General features: G+C 43.0%; 1 protein-coding gene across 8 annotated transcripts in view; it reads right to left on the bottom strand.

The window, feature by feature from the left end:
- Positions 1 to 20281, bottom strand: part of ANO7 (anoctamin 7) — a 179134-nt gene that overhangs the window by 134442 nt on the left and 24411 nt on the right. For 7 of the 8 annotated variants that reach the window (XR_015057729.1, XR_015057732.1, XR_015057731.1 and 4 more), the window contains exon 3: positions 11068 to 11249. Coding sequence is in view for 4 of the 8 variants with exons in the window: in XM_085879606.1 (XP_085735732.1) it covers positions 11068 to 11249 (182 nt within the window). In the remaining 4 variants the exon portion in view is untranslated. Of the gene's footprint in view, positions 1 to 11067; positions 11250 to 14835; positions 14877 to 15053; positions 15203 to 20281 lie in introns of those variants that run through there. The other variant, XM_085879607.1, reaches the window with a different exon arrangement.

Consider the following 20281-nt stretch of genomic DNA (forward strand, 5'->3'; position numbering starts at 1 on the left):
ATGCCCTCTTCGATTCCCACAAACAGAATTCAAAAATCTTGCCTAGTTTCAGAGATAATTTTTAGGCGATTTCCATAAGCGGAGATGTTTTGACGTCATAACTCTTTTTCTCGGAGGAATTTTCAAAATCGGAGATGGTTTCTGTCTGCGCAGGGTATTTTTACATATATATGCCAAGTTTCAGGAAGTTTCGATGAAAACTGTAGGCTGTGAAGCAAAAAAGTCCACAAGAAGAAGATGAAGAACAACAACCTGAGTAAGACTGAGATCCTCCACGAGGATCTAACAAGGTAAGGGTTTAGTGTGTAAAACAAGGGTTTAGTGTGTAAAACAAGGGTTTAGTGTGTAAAACAAGGGTTTACTGAGGAAGACAAGGGTTTAGTGTGTAAAACAAGGGTTTAGTGTGTAAAACAAAGGTTTAGTGTGTAAAACAAGGGTTTAGTGTGTAAAACGAGGGTTTACTGAGTAAGACAAGGGTTTAGTGTGTAAAACAAGGGTTTAGTGTGTAAAACAAGGATTTAGTGTGTAAAACGAGGGTTTACTGAGTAAGACAATGGTTTAGTGTGTAAAACAAGGGTTTAGTGTGTAAAACAAGGGTTTAGTGTGTAAAACAAGGGTTTAGTGTGTAAAACAAGGGTTTAGTGTGTAAAACAAGGGTTTAGTGTGTAAAACAAGGGTTTAGTGTGTAAAACAAGGGTTTAGTGTGTAAAACAAGGGTTTACTGAGGAAGACAAGGGTTTAGTGTGTAAAACAAGGGTTTAGTGTGTAAAACAAGGGTTTAGTGTGTAAAACAAGGGTTTAGTGTGTAAAACAAGGATTTAGTGTGTAAAACGAGGGTTTACTGAGTAAGACAAGGGTTTAGTGTGTAAAACAAGGGTTTAGTGTGTAAAACAAGGGTTTAGTGTGTAAAACAAGGGTTTAGTGTGTAAAACAAGGGTTTACTGAGTAAAACAAGGGTTTAGTGTGTAAAACAATGTTTGGATTAGATAAATTTCAACGAAATACAACTTGAAGTTTTAATACCTGTCCTCGAGCCAAATGATTCCATGATACAAGAGTCCCAATGAAAGCAAGTCATTTGCAATCATTTGGTGCTTGGTGCCTCTCGCGTGACTCTGAAGTGTGCTTATCCCCATATTCCCGACATCGGATATCTTCTCACAGACCTTGCATCTGGCCTTGTGAACGGATCCCTTCACAAGTCAATCCCGATAGTCAGACGTGCTTCAGCCACAAGGAATTAAAATAGCAAAGCTTTGACATTTTTCAAGAGTGCTTTTCCTTCCCCTTTACAATCAACATCAACAGAGTGCAGACAGACTAAGAGTCGCAACTTTATGTTTAATTGGGACTTTCCCATCAGCATTTACAAATGTATATATGCCTGGTGGTGGCTTAATGGTTAAGGTGGTGGGCTTGGGGTCCTACGATCCTGAGTTAAAACCCCCCTTTGCTGTTGAATTAATACCAGGTGGGGGTGATTCTGCCTTTCATCATTCAGACGTTGGCAAAATGAGTGCCAGCATGCTGGTATCCTGTGTCGGAGTGGTTATCAGTCCAGGATTGTGCCCATTAGCCAAGGAGACTGCTCAGGCAGCACCATCGCTCTGCACAGAGTATGGTCCCAATGGATGGATTTACAAATGTATGTACGAGTGACGTCATGTCCTAAAATGATTCAGCAGACCAAGATGAGCTACTTCCTGTTTATTCGGGACTTTTCCGTCAGCATTTACATTTACATACCATGCCTGATGTTGGCTTAATATTTAGGGTGGCGAGCTTTGGATCCTTGGGTCCTGAGTTCAAATCCCGCTCAGCTGTTGAATTAATACCAGGTGGGGTTAACTCGGCCTGTCATCCTTCCTGGGTCGGTAAAATGAGTGCCAGCATGCTGGTATACTGTGTCGGAGTGGTGACCCGTCCAGGATTGTGCCCAATAGCCGAGGAGACTGCTTAAGCAGAACCGACGCTCTGCACAGAGTATGGTCCCAATCTCTCTCTCCTCTCTCTCAATTTACATAATATATACACTACCTGACATCATATCATAAAACGATTCAGTCACATGTTCTACACTCAAGGTACAGTATGCTAATCTCATGGTGAAACATTTTCGATCCCTGGTACAGGTATCTTTGAAAAGACCTCTCAGGACACCCATTATTGTGAGCTAATGGCCATTTTAATTAGATTTTATTTCTTACATTGTGGGTTTTTGTTATATCGAACCACGAGTGCTTCATTTATTTATTTCTCTGCTCATTTTCATGTCCCTCTATCTTTCATCCCGGGATTCTCCGTTTTTGTTGTCCTGTGCCTTCTTATAATAAACAATTCCGTAAAGCACGTTTTATGAAATGACCCATCATTGCAGAGTTTGCACGTGAGACCGCATTTCGGCGTGGCTTTAATGGTAAATCCCTGGGGAGGTTATAATTGGTAACGCTCTCTTAAGCCGCTGTCACACCTTGACGATTTAGCCAGCATATGCCGACGTATGAAAAATTTGTCTAAAATGCTGACACACGTCGAATATGTTATGGGTAAGTTTTTTATATGTTAAGAGCACGCTGAAGCACGCTGACATACGTCGTAGTACGCTGACATACGTCGTAGTACGCCGAGCTCGTCGACAAATTTTAACATGCTCAAAATTTTTTGACGTATGCCAGCATATGACTCACACGTTCTGCATAGGCTGGCCATAAGTTGTAGGCATGTTACGCGATCGTTGACACACGTCGACAAATGTTACTTGTAAGTTACTCATAAGTCGAAACACGCCGAGGTAATGTTTAGCATCAGTGTTCCAGACATCATGGTTTTTTTTTTCTTCTTCTTCGGCAAGACTGTGATGTTGACACTTCGATTTCTAGTGCGGTTATAATATAATATAATTAATAGGCTGCTGCTCAACGATTTAAATCATAACCGCACTAGAAATCGAAGTGTCAACATCACCGTCATGCCGAAGAAAAAAAGAAAAAAAAAAAACCATGGAGTCTGGAACACTGACGGGTTCCTCCTGTGTGAACCCCATTTTTATATACCAATTCCCCTAAACGCTGCCAATACGCCATTATACGGTAGCTGTAAGTTAGTAACACGTTCAGTAAGTTCTGTGGTCGTCCGGAAAACGTCAAATACGTCTACATACGTCAATATGCGTTGGAGATACGTTACACATAGGTTCAAAGCACGTTATTCATTGGTTAGAAATGTTTTGGGTACGCTAAACATTACCTCGACGTGTTTTGACTTGTGAGTAACTTACAAGTAACGCGTGTCGACGTGTCAATGAACGCATAACGTGCCTACAACTTATGGCCAGCTTATGCGGAACGTGTGCGTCATACGCTGGCATATGTCGAAAAATTTTCAGCATGCTTAAAATTTGTCGACGTACTCGGCATACTACGACGCATGCCAGCGTGCTTCAGCGTGCTCTTAACGTATACAAAACTTACCAATAACGTATTCGACGTGTGCCAGCGTATTCGGCAAATTTTTCATATGTCGGCATACGCTGGCTAAAACGTCAAGGTGTGATAGCGGCTTGACACATCGATGTCTAGTGCGGTTATGATTTGAATCGTCGAGCGGCAGCCTTTTAATAGGCGATACGCTGCCGCGCTATGCATACGTTAGAGTATCGTTGGGCATAGGTTGTGAACGACAACAACACGCTAAGCATTCGTTGGTATGAGTTAAGGCCCGGTCACACCTTGACGTTTTAGCCAGCGATGGCAACGTGTTAAAATGTATGTAAAACGCTGGCTTACGTTGAACTTTTGATGTTTTTTTTTAAGATTTGGACGTATTCATAGCGACTTGGTCTTATGTATAACGCATTGGTAACTACACAGAACGTTTCGTTGTGTTATAGATAACTTATACCAACGATTGCTGAACCTGTTGGCGGCCTACACAACCGATGCCCAACGATAGTCTAACTCAGGCATAGCGCGTTGCACGCATCGCCGACGATGTCGTGACGTAGCCTATTAAAAGGCTGACGCACAACGATTCGAATCATAACTGCCGTAGAAATGGAAGTGTCAACATCGCGGTCACACCTTGGCGATCTTGCCAGCGTATGCTGATGTAACAAAAAGTGTGTCTAAAACGTTGGGGCACGTCGAATACGGTATGGGTAAGTTTGGTATACGTGAGTAGAACGCTAAAGTACGCCATCATACGTCGTAGTAAGTAGAGTACGTCAAGAAATTTTGAACATGTTCAAAATTTTACGACGTACTCGGCGTATGACACACGTTCGCATGCAATGGGGATAAGTTTTACACAAGATATGTGGACGCTTACACACGTCCACAAAGGCTACTTATAAGCTACTCATAAGTCGAAACACGTCGCGGTAATGTCTTTTTTACGCGAAACTTATTTCTAACTTATGTTTGACGTGCTTTGAACCAATTCTTTACGTAGTCCCAACACACATCAACGTATGTAGACGTATTCCAATGACGTCTTCCGGTCGACAAAAAAAAAAAAAATTAACGTGTTTCTAGCTTACAACTGCCATATAAAGACGTGTTCCCAGCGGTTTTGGGAATTGGTATATAAAAATGCTGCTCATAAAAGGGGAACCCAACAGTGTTTTCGATTCCTTTTTGAGTCGATGTCCATGTCAGCAGTAACAGTAACAGTATCAGTATCAGTATTACTATTAGTATTAGTATTAGTAGTAGTTTGTTCATGTTGGCAGTAGTAGGTGGGTGTGAGGGGGAGGGTGTGGGTTATGATGGATCGTCCTTGCGTCCGCGTGTCCACGGGTAGGTTCATAGGCTGCCACTCAACGATTTAAATGGCTGCATCTCCACTATTGAAAGTAAACGCTTGCGCTCAACAATTGGATTTTTTTTACACTCAACGACTTTTAAACGGTACCACTCAGCTAGTTTCATTGTTTACAATGAACGATTTAAATTGCTGTCACTCGCCTTTGTTTTTTTTTTTTGTTTTTTTGACGCTGGGGTTTGGAAATTTGAAACGTTTCTTCTGAACGTGTTAAAACGCTCAAACTCGACTATTTTAAATAGACGCTGCCGATGGACAATTGGAATCATAGCCAAGCTAGACATCGAAGTGTGAACATCCTCGTCATGCCGAAGAAAAGTTTGAAGAATGCTGCAAATAAGTGTCCTGGCCGTGGCCGTGGACGCTGACGCAAGGACGATCCATTATACCGACGTCTTTCAGCCTATGAGTAACTTAAAAGTAACGTCTGTCGATGTGTGGCAACGATCGCGTAACGTGCCAACAACACGTTAATCATAGGTTAGAAATAAGTTTCGGGTACGCTAAACATTACCTCGGCGTGTCTCAACTTATGATTAACTTACAAGTAGCATGTGTTGACGTCTGTCAACGATCGCAGACCGTGCCTACAACTTGTGGCCAGCGTAGCGGAACGTGTGAGTCATATGCCGGTATACGTCGTGAAATTTCAAGCATGAAAAAATTTGAGGACAACCGAAAAGTACAACGTTTAAAGCCAACGTACAACGACGTATGGCAACGTACTACGACGTATGCCAGCGTGCTCTCAATGTTATCAAAACTTACCCATAACGTATTCAACGTGTGCCAGCGTTTTAGAAAAAAAATTCAAAAATCGGCATACGTTGGCTAAAACGTCAAGGTGTGACCGGGCCTTTATCTATATGTTATCGAAACGTTCTGTGTACGTTACTAATACGCTATGCATATGTCCAACTCGTTACGAATACGCCAAAAACTGAAAAAACATCGATAGTTCAGCGTACGCCAGTGTTTTACATACATTTTGATACGTTGCCATATGCTGGCTAAAACGTCAAGGTGTGACAGCGGCTTTAAAGAGGCTGCGGAATTAACAATTTCTACCAGGGGGCTGGCAGATTCTATATATTTGCACAATTTTCTCGATTTTTAAAGAATTTCAAAGCCTTGGACAAGTGTTTTAGAACTTCCCAGTACTGTACTAGAAAATGCTTTTTCATTTTTCCATGAATTTTAAGGATTTTCATAGACTGCGCGAACCTGCGAGGGGACCTGTGGATGATCAACCTCTTTGCCAAGGCACCACACCTGAAGAACAAAAAAGATGCAAGTGCACACCTTTCCACATTTTCACCTCAAGAACAAGATCAAGCTGGCCATCATATTTGCAGGAAAAGCTGTTTGTCCAACTTTATTGATGTTCCCATGCCATGTGACCTTGAGGAATAATTGCTGCCATTTATCTGCTTCTGACACTGTGGATAACTGTGCCCTGGGACAGTGTGTTGTGCTGCCATTTTCCCCAAAATTATAAATTGTAATTGTTAATGCATTGCATAAGTCAGTGCACCCATAATGCTTGTGTGTGCAAATATTGGCCTTTTAACCTTTGAATTCCAGTATAATTGTTAAATGATGGGAATAGGGATGGATGTGTGAGAAGATAGTATCCTGGCAATAGAATAGCCACAAAGTGGTAGATGAATTCGATAACATTCAGTTATATTTCTCTGTATGATCACGTTCTCTAACAGCGTTATCTAAACATACTTAAAAGCATTGCCATGTCCTCTGAGATATCTTCCTCAGCATGTCATGTGCGATATCTACCATTGCAGCTGGAACAGCAGCTTTCAAATTGTCCACCGTTTTGTCCCATCTTGCAGATACTTTCTGTTTAACAATCCCCCACAAAGAGATATCACATGTTGTGAGATTTAGACCTCGAGGTTCCCACTCCATCATTGAACCTCTGCCTATCCATAGACCTGAGAAGTTGTCATTCAGACAATTTCAGACCCAACGTTATTAATGTGCTGGAGCACCATCATGTTGAAGAACTGCTGTTGTACCAATTCCCAATCGAACAAGTTCTGGAATTAGAAACTGCTGCAGCATGACCAGGTGAGATATAGGTTCTTCCATTTCTGAGTTTTCATGAAATCCTTTGTTGATTTTACAATCCTTGACAAAGAAAAAGAAAAAAGAACATTAAAAATACAGTGCCTATAGAAAGTCTACACCCCCCTTTCAAAATTTTCTCCTTTTGTTGCCTTATAGCCTGGAAGTAAATTGTATTAAATCAGAATTTTTCCACCTTTATGTACACATCCGAACCCCCAACTTCGAAGTGAAAAACAAATTCTACAAATTTCAAAAATTAATCAAAAATACAAAACTAGAATATCTTGGTTGGATAAGTGTCCACCCCGCTGAGTTAACACCTGGTGGAAGCACCTCTGACAGCAAATACAGCTGTGAGTGTGATGGAAGAGGTTTCTACCAACTTGGCACACCTTGATTGGGAAATATTTTCCCATTCTTCTGCACAAAACTGTTCAAGCTTAGTCAAGCTGCCTGGGGAGCATTGATGGACAGCAATCTTCAAACCATGCCACAGATTTTTGCTTGGATCTGGGTTGGGGCTCTGATTGAGGCACTCAAGGACGTTTATCTTTTTGTTCCTTAGCCACTCCAGTGTAGTTTTGGCGTTGTGCTTTGGGTCGTCATGCTGAAAGGTGAATACCATCCCAATTTCAGCTTTCTTGCATCGGTCAGCAAGTTTTCCTCTTGAATTTTTCTGTATTTCACTTCATACATTTTCCCTTCTAGCCTGACAAGTGCCACAGTCCCTGCTGATGAGAAACATCTTCATAACATGGTGCTGCCACCACCATGCTTCACAGTTGGGATGGTGTTCTTTGGGTGATGTGCTGCATTGGGTTGGCACCAAACGTAACATTTTGCATTTAGGCCAAAAAGTTCCATCTTGGTTTCATCAGAACACAAAACTTTTTGCCACATGGCTTCAGAATCCCCAGAGTGTTTTTTTTTGCATATCTCAAATGGGAGTCAAGGTGAGCTTTTTTGAGTAATGACTTCCTTCTTGCACCATCCGGTACAGGCCAGACTTGCGGAGTGCTTGAGATATTGTTGTCACGTGCACACAGTGACCAGTCTTTGCAATGAAGACTTGTAGCTCTTTCAAAGTTGCCATTGGCCTCTTGGCGGCCTCTCTGATCAATCTCCTCCTTGCATGATAATTCGGTTTGGAGGGACGGCCTGATCTAGGCAGGGTCTTGGTGGTACCATATGCCTTCTACTTTTTAATAATTGTCTTGACTGTGCTGCAAGGGATATTCGAGTCCTTTGAAATATATTTATACCCATCCCCTGAGCTGTGCCTTTCCAGAACATTATCCCAGAAGTGTTTTGAAAGCTCCTTGGTGCTCATGGATGAGTCTTTACTGTGAAATGCAGTACCCAGAGGAAACCTGCAGGAACAACTGATTATATTCTGAAATAATCAGAATCACTACAATTTTTTAGGTGGAGGCCAATTAACTTGGTGTGTGATTTTGAAGGTGATTGGTTACACCTTATCTAATTACCTCCACCACCGAAGGTGAAGGAGATGCTGTTTACACCCCTCTCTGTCTGTGTGCAGGATATCTCAAAAAGTTGTGGATGGATCCGGATGAAATTTGGTGGGCAAGGACGAACTGATTCGATTTTGGTGAAGATCCGGTTCCGGATCTGACTACTTGAATTTTGTTTTAGTGATTTTTCAGCATTGAGAGATCAGGCCAAAAAACGATAGAGTATTGTATAGCATGATGTTTCAAAAATGTATTGGGCCCGATATGTTCTCATGGATCAGGCAGGACGTGGCAGAGGTATGCACTCCACGGAGTGCCCTTCTAGTTTACAATTGGTTTTATAAGGGGGAGGGGGGGTGGATACCCAACCAAGATATTACAGTTTTGTATTTTCAATGAATTTTCAGAAATTTGTAGAATTTGTGTTTCATTTGGAAGTTGTGGGTTACGATGTGTAAATAAAGATGGAAAAAGTCTGAGTTAATGCAATTTAATTCCAGGCTACGTCAACAAAAGGTGAAAATTTTGAAAGGGGGTGTCGACTTTCTAGAGGTACGGTATACAAATCCCCCATTTTGTGGCCACCCTGTAGATGCATCTCACAATAATTAATATATTTTGGGGTTTGCGTGGACTAAATTTTTTTTCTTTCAGGACGGAGGCATTTTTGTTCTGTTCCTCCTCGCCTCGTTGCGAGTTGGACTTGTGATGAGTCTGAGTGGAAGGACGGGGCCGCATAAGGAAAAATGGCTTGGGAAAGGGGCAATTAATTACATTAGTAAGCCATCTCCTAGTGTTGGTGTTTAGATTAGCTGTTCTATCAGTTACCTCAATTGGCATCACCTGAGACTGAGCGTTTGGACAATGCCTCATCATCCTTTAATCCCCTCTGTGTTGTTTTACTATTAAATGTGCTATCCTTTCCTTTTTTTATATCCCCTTTGGGGTTTCACTCTGGTACAGGGTTGTGTTTGATTGGACTCTGTTCCACCTGATGTGATGTGCGAGAAGTCATGTGGCCAGTATCGCATTGTTTTCAATTTGATTAGAACTTCGAGGTTTGTCGGAAAATCCAATGAACAGCAGATTTATCGTGCACAGAGCAGCGTGCATGACATCACATGGCTGGTTGTGCACTAATCGGTTAGTTCGTGCATGTCTGGACAAATGAGATTTGTGCTCTCGGAGAGGGTGTGAACGAATGGTTGGCCAGAATGAGAGATGAGAAGTTGTTGGAACCTCGGAGAGAAGGGAGCAGATCGGCACCACAAGGAGAGAGGAAGGACCATTCGCTCCGTGCTACAACAATTGAGTCGTGGGGTGTGGGGAACACCACCACGAGTGAAGGCTCATCACAGTTTCTGCAGCAAGCACATCAGGCATCACCACAAATGAGAATTCAATGCTTGTTACTGCAACTGGGACATTGAGACCATTACGAGCTGTGCTATACTGGGGGAAGTTCAATAATTCAATGCACCATTCCTGTTCTATATTTTCTTCTAACACCTACCGCCACCACCACTCCCCCGATCGTTATCATGTATGTCTGCGTGACTCAGACTTTGTTTTAAGTTCAGAGTCCATTTGTGTTTTGGAGTGGAGTGTGTGTCTCCACTCAGTCATGTTCCCTCATTTCCTACTATCGATTTCACCATCCTTATCCATCTCGTTCGTTAAACCTGTTTGTTTTATAATTGATGCGCATTTGATTTTGATTCTCGAACTCGACCCTCCCATATATATAAATTGAATAAGTGTGTGCTTTGAATGAATGTGAACAAATGAATTCTTAATGGTCATTTGGGTTTTTTCGACCAACTCCCTAAAATAGGGGTAAGGGTCACAAAACAAATATGATGATGATGACGATTTCTGGGTTGTGTTTTCAGTCTCAACTCAATCAAAAACCTCCCTACTGGCTGGCTGGCCTGCAGAGTTTATCTCTGGTGAGATCCGGATGGCAAGACTGTTCCCGCTACAATATGTTGATGCAACGATTATTGTACCAAAATAACTTTGTGCTGCTACCAACTAACCAGTAGATTGCATGTCACCACCGAACCATTGGAGAACATGTGAAGAAGCATGACATCACAAAACATAACATTGGTATAAGCCTGATGTTGAATTAGCGGTTAGAATGGCTTGCTTGGGATCTAAGGGCCCTGAGTTCGAGCCTCGTTGAACACTGAATTAACACCGGGTGGGGTCGACTCAGCCTGTCATCCTTCCGAGGTCAGCAAAATGAGTACCAGTGTACTGGTAGAGGGGTACAGCCTCAGTGGCACAGCTGCGCTTCCAAGGAATTAAAGCTTCGTGGCAGCCAAGCTGCCATATACAAGAACAGATACAGGACATTGGTATTATTAAATAAACGTTTTAAAACAGTGGACAGAATGAGTTGAGTTAGCAGGATAATAAACACTGCTGCTGGTGGTGCTACTGTTTTAAGTAAGTGTGTGTGTGGAATGAGTCGACTTTGTAAAATGATTATGAACACTGCCACTGCTATTGCTGACAAAGGTGCGTTTCACCCACAACTTCCACCCACTATATTCTCACCAAAGCATATTCACTGTACCCAAGAGTGACATGTCGCAGGTGCTGCACAAACGGTATAAAATGAATGGGTGTGTGGTATGAAGAAGTAAGAAGTGGGAATGAATTTTTCACCCATCACCTCTTCCATCAGAAGGCCAGCCTTCTGAAGGTTCAGCACAAACTTCTTCCTCCATTTGTCTTGTTTTTCATCACCTCCTTCCAAAGGCACTTCAATGTCCTCTCTCTCCATGTCATGGTAGCGCTTGCTGCTTCGCCGACGTCGACAATCCAAAATCTTCACTTCCCATACCAACACAAAGTCTGTACAAGGCATGGGGGTGAAGCACAGTATTTGACACAAATTCATAACTACACAGCAAGTGGACAGCTTGTATGGGAAAACAGGATTGGTGAACTTCAGTTTAAAATAAAAAATATGTTAACCTTTTAGACAATGCAGCAGGGCAGACAATTTTCATTCCTGCAGCAATCACCCATTATCTGAAATCTGCTATATTGACTTCACGTCAAACATTTCCCATTTCATTTCCTGTATGCCTCAAAATTCAATTTTACATGCAGGTGTACTATGTGAGTGAGAAGGACGTGATGATGTTGGCAGCTGATTAGCGCCTTGATGACGTTGCTGCATCACCTCCACTTCCAGGATTTTTCCATCACCGCATGGGAGACACTTTGCCAAGTCCTCCTCTCGAGGACGTAGCATGTAAGGTATCCGTGCCAGTGCACGCATCTCACATGACGAGCCGTTCCAAGCCATGTGGCCTGAATCTCTCCGAGTCTATTGCCGAGGATATGACCCATCTGTTGAGCGTGGCCCTGGCCACGATGTTGTCGTATCAGAGCCGGTCCAACTCGCGGAAACGGTAGAATAGAGTGTGGTCATGGAGAGAGGATGTTGGTATGATGACCGAGGCCCGGGAGCCGAGCAGGTGGAGCTTACCGTCGGGACTAACAAGGTGCTCTGGGTGCTGGAGCGGGAAGCATTCAATGTCATGTTGGTGTGTAGGGGCATGCGGTCTCGGATTCTGAGCTGGCAGTTCCTGCTGTTCTGCATGTACAGGTCCATTCCTACGGCCCAGATGCAGGGAATTTGTGCACGAACCAGAGCGGTGCTCGCTCTGCATTCCGTGCTCACCCTTGGCATTCACAGGGACTGCTGGACGTTTGTGGAAACTGCAGGTGATCTCGTCGCTGATGCCGGCACTTCATGTGCCCTGGTTGAGTGAGCTTTGAGCCATGGGTACTCTAAGTTTGGGCACTTTTTGTTGTAATTTGGAATGTCTCTATATTTCGGCGAATTTGTATTTTTACTCCTCCGGTGACGATGTCACCGATGGCATGATGTTTTCAGGTTGTCCGTCCGTCCATACATGCAAATTTTCTCCGTTTTCTCTGCAACCGGTTATCAAATTGACACAAATTTTTGAGCACAGATGTGACTCATTATGCAGAATTTTTTTTAATGATATTTATGACGTCATAGGTCACGTGGGGTGGCAGCCATGTTGAAAAAACGGAAAAACTTTGGACCTCTGTATCTCCTAAACCACAAGATGGAGAAAAATTGAAACTTGGCACCTGGCAAGTACTCTGCATGGGTCTGCAGACCTATTTGTCTCTGATGTCATCGGTGAAGTGGTAACCCGGTCAAAATTCGACAAGTAGAATTGCTGCATTCTATCAGTATAAAAATTTGAGGTTCATCTGGGGAAATATTTCAACAAAGAAAAAATTACATTACCCGTCACGTGGTTTGGCAGCCATATTGTTTAAAAAAAAAACGATAAAAAACAGGAAAAACGAAAAAAATCTCCAGAACCGCTTTACAGATCAAAGTGTCACAAAAACGACAACATCATATGTCAAATGGTCTGGTGGCCATTTTGGATTTACCCTCAAACTTTCAAAAATCTTCTTCTACAGAACTGCTGGACAGATTGAGGGGACACTTCACAGACCTGTTCCGCATGACTTGTGGATATTAGGATGAAAAATAATAATTGACAAGTCACATGGTTTGGTGGCCATACTGGATTGAAGAAAAATATTAAATAATGTTTCGTCTGGAAACACTTATCTGATCGAAGCGAAATTTACCTAGTATCATCAAACCATATACCTGCATACAATGTGGAAATGATGACATTATAGGCCATGTGGTGTGGTCAAAAGCTTTATCCGATCAGCATGAAATTTTTTGATGGTCATCTAGGGCTAAATTGTAATTGGCAAAAAAAACATTGATGATGTCATTGGTCACGTGCTTTGGCAGCCATGTTGTTTTTAACATAAAACCTTCAAAAATCTTCTCCGCAATGGCTCAACAGATTGAGGCAGAACTGCACTATTCACAGTTTGATCGAGTAGCCATGCAGAATATATGTTTTAAATTTCAACCTGATTGGATGCATGGTCTGGCAGGCAAAAGTATTTATTATTTTAAATCTGGGTTCAGGAATTTAAATCAAACTTGGTACAGGTATTATAAAGATGTAATAATGTGGGCGGAGGCATATCTGGTGACGTCGTGACATCAATGGTTGTCGTTCTCATTATTTTATGCATTAATTTTAATTCATAATATACATATTCATGGAATTTTATATGATTATTATGATTTCTATATGCATGTATATTTGTAAGTTTGGTTTATTATTGTAAACGTGACAAATATCAGTCTACGGACTGCCTTGTCCAGTGTTTGAAGTTCCTTCAAGAAACCAAAATGGATTGATTGATTATCAGCGAGGCCGATTTTCATTTAGCAACCTGTATTAGCTTAAACAATGTGCCCAGCTTGACTCAAAATTGCAAAAGCAATTTTATTTGGGGTGGGGGGGGGGGAAATTGGACGATAAAATAGATGTTGTCATGAAGTAACCATAAAAGTTGTGCCAGCATTGGATGAACCATTTAAAAGTTCAGAGCAACAAATCCTTTAATCAAGCTGGAACACTTTTTTTCTTGTGTTCAGAAATCTAGGCTCAGGAAAGAGCTTAATGAGGTACACAGAATGACAGATGATTATTGAGAAATAAGGAGTCAAAGACATCACAAACTAGAAGGGCACTCGGTAGAGCGCATACCTCCACCACGCAATGCCTGATCCACGAGAACATATCAAGCCCAATACATTTTTGAAATGTCATGCTGTATATCGTTTTGGCCCAATCTCTCAATGGTGAATAATTCCTTTAGAAATTAAATAACTCATATCCAGATCCGGATTCGGATCTTCACCAAAATTGAATCAATTCATCTGTCACGCATCCAACCTGTCCACCAAGTGTCATCCAAATCCATCCACAACTTTTTGAGAGATTGTGCTGTATATTGGTTTTGCTATATCTCTCAATGGTGAAGAATCACTTAAAACATTCTCGTAGCCGGATCCGGATCCGGATCTTCACTAAAATCTAATCATTTCATTGTTGTAACACCCAATCTGCCCACAAAATATCATCCAAATCTGTTCACAACTTTTTGAGATATCCTGTACACAAACAAACAGACAAACAGGAGTGAAAACAAAACCTCCTTCCACCTTCTGTGATGGAGGTAAGGAGTGGATTGGTAATAGAAGGGAAAGGGGCAAGAGGGGGTCAATAGGAGAAGAAGAGAGCAGGGGTGGGGATGGGAGGAAGCATGGCTGATGATGGTAGCACTCTTGAAGGACTGGAGAGAGGAGTACAAGACGACAGACACGAGGAGTACAAGGCGACAGATGAGAGAAAGGGAAGAAGGAATGAACTTTCAGCTGGGAAATGTGGAGGGTAATCAGGTGTGAGATTCTCGAAGAACACGCATGATCTGGGTCGGTTGATGGAGAATGAATGGACGAGAGAGTTTGAAGCGACAGAACACTGACAGCCCACCAACTTACCTGTGGTGGTTGAGTAGCATGCCTTGAGATTTAGTCTCCTGCTGGAATATGCCAAAAGGAGAGAGATCGTTGGACTCTAAATATGTCCTGAACATTAGAACGAATAAATTCCCACCGGTGGTAAACAACTGCTTGAACAGTTTTATGCAATCCAAAACTGATGAAAAAAAAACACATGGACCATGTATTTGTTAGCATTGGAAACTGTTCTAACTCACCTATATTTAGTGCATTTGTAGTTGGACAGACGTGTGCATTTCAAGTTACCCTTCTTGAACTTGTGTGCAAGTGCACTTCACATCGAGTTTGAAGACGTCCTTGGCAAGGGGCAACGTGGTCCAAATGGGAACCAGCTTACCGTCCTTCTCCATCCATCGATGATTCCTGGGGTTCTTGACACGCACCAATTGCTTGTGGGCTGTAGTCCAGATGCTTGTTTATCGCTGCAGCAGGTGTACGATTGGGACTGGGATGCGAGATAGCTCTTCCGGGAGCTGCAGACAGTATGTACTTTATGGCAGTGATGTGATGACGTTCGTCTCAGGTTGGAGAACGACATTAATTATCACCATTGTGCCTGATTGCAGACCATTGATGACTCCAGATTGCATTTGGTAAAGTGGGAGATAATGTTCCACGTGGCAGACAGCACTTATCGCTCCTAACAGCGTGCAACAAGGGCTGTATGGGACAGTGCTGGCGCTTTCACCACTTATGGTTTGAAGTCACATGGCATCTGATGTATGTATGTATGTATGTATGTATACATATATATATATATATATATATATATATATATATATATATATATATGCAGTGCTTTCAGAAAATACACGCACCGCTTGACTTTTTCACCTTTTTTTTACGTTACAGCCTCAATGGATTAAATTGAGATTCTTCTTTTGTCACTGATCCACACGTCAAAGTGGAATTTTTGTTTTAGAAATTTTTACAAATTAAAAATGAAAAGCTGAAATTTGAGTCAATAACTATTCAACCTCTTTGCTATGAGACTCCAAATTGAGCTCAGGTGTATCCAATTTTCTTTGGTCATCCTTGAGATGTCTCTACAGCTTGATTTGTGTCCACCTGTGGCCAATTCAATTGATTGGACATGATTTGGAATGAAACACACCTTTCTATATCAGGTCCCACAGTTGACAGTGCATGTCAGAGCAGAAACTCTCCCATGAAGTCCAGGGAACTGTCTGTAGAACTTCGAGATAGAATTGTGAAGGGACATAGCTCTACGGAAGGGTATAAAACAATTTGTAGAGTGTTGAAAGTGCACACGAGCACAGTGAGCTCCATCATGAGGAAATGGAAAGAATATGGAACGACCCAAACTCTTCCTAGAGCTGGCCGTCTGACCAAGCTGAGCAACCAGACAAGAAGGACGTTGATCAGGGAGGTGATCGTGAACCCAATGACCACTCTGACAGAACTACAGAGTTCCTTGGCTGAGATTGGAGAACCTGCCAGACCAGGCTCTGCAGCACTTCACAAATCTAGGCTTCCTGTGAGAGTGGCCAGATGGAAGCCACTCCTGAAAAAGGCACATGACAGCATGCCTGGAGTTTGCAAAAAGGCACAAGAAAGACTGAGAGAATAAGGCAAAATATTCTGTGGTTTGATGAGACAAAAATTGAACTCTGTAACCTGAATACAAAGCGCTCCTTCTGGCTGAAACCAAGCACAGCTCATCACCCATCTAACACCATCCCTACCGTGAAGCTTGGTGGTGGCAGCATCATTCTATGGGGATGCTTTTCATCTCCATGGACTGAGAGACTTGTTAAGATAGAGGAAACAATGAATGGACCCAAATACAGGCAAATCCTTGAGGAGAACCTGCTTCAGAGTGCAAAATACCTGAGACTGCGGCGAAGATTTACATTTGAACAGGACAATGACCCCAAGCATACAACCAAAGCAACACTGGACTGGCTTCAGAACAAGAATGTGAAAGTCCTTGAGTGGCCCCAGCCAAAGCCCAGACTTGAATCCCATTGAGAATCGGAGGAAAGACGAAGATTGCTGTTCACCGACGCTCCCCATACAATGAGACAGAGCTCGCGCAAACCTGCAAGAAAGAATTCCCAAATCCAGATGTGCAAAGCTGATACAGACATACCCAAGAAGACTCGAAGCTGTAATCGCTGCCAAAGACGCTTCTACTAAGTGTTGACTCGGGGGGCTGAATGCTTATGTAAATTAGATATTTCTCTATTTCTTTTTCAAGCCTGGTGTTGGCTTCGTGGTTAGGGTGGCGGGTTGGGATCCTAGGGTCCTGGGTTCAAGCCCCGTTGCCTGATAAATTAATACACCAGGGGGTTGACTCAGCCTGTCATCCTTCCGAGGTCGGCGAAATGAGTACAAGTGTGTACTGGTAGAGCGGCACTGCATCAGCGACACAGTCGTGCTTCCAAGAAATGATAGCTACCCTGGCAGCTAAGCTTCCATATGCAAGAAGAAGAGGATTTCGTTTTCACTTTGTCATTATGGGATATTTTGTGTCGATCAGTGAGGAAAAATTATAATTAAATCCATTTGAAATTCAGGCTGCAACACAACAAATTGTGAAAAGGTTAAGGGGTGTGAATATTTTCTGATGATGTTGTATGGCCCATTATTTCAGAATTGTTTTTGGATTGCATAATACTGTTCAATCGCTTCTGTTTTTGTGTGCAGCACATATTTCACAACCTTATAGAAAAGTTGCTATTCCTCATCCCAAATATTTGGAGACTTCGTATGTTCAGGTCCAATCATCAGTTCAAAAGTTACAACAGTCTCGATATTTCACCAAGCTGCCCAGGGAACAGGGGGAGGGGGTGTCGGATATCCTCCATTGACGTCCAGGTCAGGTCAGGTATGGGAGCATGTGCCAGAACAGCACGTCGCTGCGTCCACTTTCCGCCGGTACTCCAGGGGCCTCCGTCTGGCCATCCCCCAGGCAGATGCCAGGCCCATCCCCATCTCCTTGAGAAGATGGTCAACCTGTTGCAACCATGAGGCACGTGGTCGGCCCACTGGCCTCCTCCACTCATGAGACTCCCTCGCTGAGAGAATCTGGTGAGCAGGGTCAGAGTCAGGAAAACGAGCCATCTGCTTGAGTACCAGCGTCCAGAGCAGTCAGGCTTTACATCAAAGAGGTCAATGATTGACCGTATCCTTGCACTTCGTGTCCTCACCGAACGCAGACGAGAGTTTGCTCCATCGTGAACTTCGAGATATTGAAAGGTGTTAGGGTTAGCTGTTAGGGTTAGGGTTAGGGTTGTTAGCTGTTAGGGTTAGGGTTAGGGTTGTTAGCTGTTAGCTGTTAGGGTTAGGGTTAGGGTTGTTAGCTGTTAGGGTTAGGGTTAGGGTTAGGGTTAGGGTTAGGGTTAGGGTTAGGGTTAGGGTTAGATCTCTCTAACTCTAACAGCTTTCTGGTCAACAGAAGTGTTTGCTTCCAAGACTTGTGTCCTCTCTGCCTCTCTCACTACCATACCCAGTCGTACCCAACTGCTCCTGCACTCTGTCTTTTGCACCTGATACGGTGGATAAGTTTCTGGCAACCATAGACTGAATTTGCAACTGGACCAAATGGCATCAGCTAATGTATCCTTAAAATTTGCTCTGTTGTTCTTGCACATCCTTTGTCTTCTCTTTCACCCTACCATTTGCGCTCGGTCATCATCCATCTGCTTGGAAAACATCACTGCACTACATAAAACGGTGCTAAAACTGATCCCCTTAACGACATACCTAAAAGCTTACGACCAATCATCAGCAAGGTCTTGGAATCCATCATCGCAGTTCACATGAAATCCTTCCTTTTCTCCTTCCATCAACGTCATCTAAGATCAAAAATTGGATTCAGACCAGATCACTCCACCTTGGACATGGTGCGTCTACTCACCTAACAATGGATGGAAGACCTCACTGTCAGACATGAAATCAAGTCCGTCTCTCTGGACATATCTCGTGATTTCGATACCATCTGGCATCCCGCCTTGATCGCCAAACTTTCTGTCTATTGCATCCAAGGCCAACTCCATTCCTGGGTTACTGACTTCCTCCACTCACGTAGCCAACATGTAGCTCTCAACAGAATCCTCTAATTTCCTCTCCTTGTCAAGGCTAAAATGCCCCAAGGTAGTGTTCTTGGCCCCATCCTATTCCTAGTACTTATCAACGATCTCCCTGACTCTCTAGAAATCCTCTTTATCTCTTTGCTAATGGCTCCACCCTCTGCCATAACACCCCACATCCTTCAGATAGGCTGGTTCCATATATCCAGACCTTGAGATAAACACAAGCTGGTGAAACACTTGGAATGTGTCTTTCAATCTCGACAAATCTCACACTCATGCTCTTTCTCTCCAAAAGGACCATCTGGCAAGCATCCCTATCTACTCTCTTAACAACCCTCTTCAAGAAGTTCAGTCATTCAAACTCCTGGGTCTCACTATCAGCCATGATCTTTCTTGGGCAAACCACATTTCAGGGTTGTTCTTCACAGCTGGTCACTGACTGGTCATCCTGTGTCATGGAAACACTTCCTTTGGAATCTCCGATGACGAAGAGCTGAGTCTATGGGCCGATCACTTTCCCATCACAGACAGTCCAACGGTCTCTCTGTCTTCCACTGCCTCTTTTCTGGTCTTGCACCCTCTGCTCTTTCCATGCTTTGTCCCCATCACCCCCCACCCCCAGGTTTTTGCAGGGTGTACATGGACAATCAGCAGCTCCCTTTTGGTGAAACACCCAAAATCCAGAATCACTGCTCACCTCCACTTATTCGTTCCTTTTTTTTTCCACCTGCCAAACCAACTTCGACACTTTTCAATCTTATTCTTCTCTCCAGGTCTTCAAGACAACTGTTCACCCCCATATCAGACTATACCCCATCTAAAACCATGATCTTTTGAACCCCCATCAACCTTCCACCCCCCCCCCCACTCCCCTCCTTCTACAAATTTCCAGTGTTTCCCTCATGAGAATTTTCTTCCATATTCATCTTGTCCACTCCATGCGTCGTACCCTACCCCTCACTATTCACCCTCGATTCTGTCCCTCAGCCCTGTTGTTGGTGTGTTTTCCCCCTCTTTTTTTTTCCTGTTTCTTTTGTTCAGTTACATCCTGATCTGTTATATGTATTAGCTCTTCCACAAGAGTGTTTATACAAAAAAAGAAGAAGGGGGGGAAAAAAAAGATGGGTGACAAAGATGTGGAGAAGAGTGAGGAAAGACCGAAGGACCGAAACAGTTTTTGAGGATAACAGCACCAACGCCATCAGGTGGGGGAATGAAGCTTCATTTGTGTGATTGGTGACCACATTCTTCAATGGATGAAAATAACACGCAAGTTCATAACCCCTCAGCTCCAAGCAAGTACCACTGGAAGTACACCCTGTCAATTTTTATTCGAGATTTAACCCCAGAAAACAGAACTGAATAAA

This window comes from Eptatretus burgeri, chromosome 4, assembly GCF_056783735.1.
Source record: "Eptatretus burgeri isolate ZD-2024b chromosome 4, Ebu_testis_v1, whole genome shotgun sequence".
Taxonomy (NCBI): Eukaryota; Metazoa; Chordata; class Myxini; order Myxiniformes; family Myxinidae; genus Eptatretus; species Eptatretus burgeri.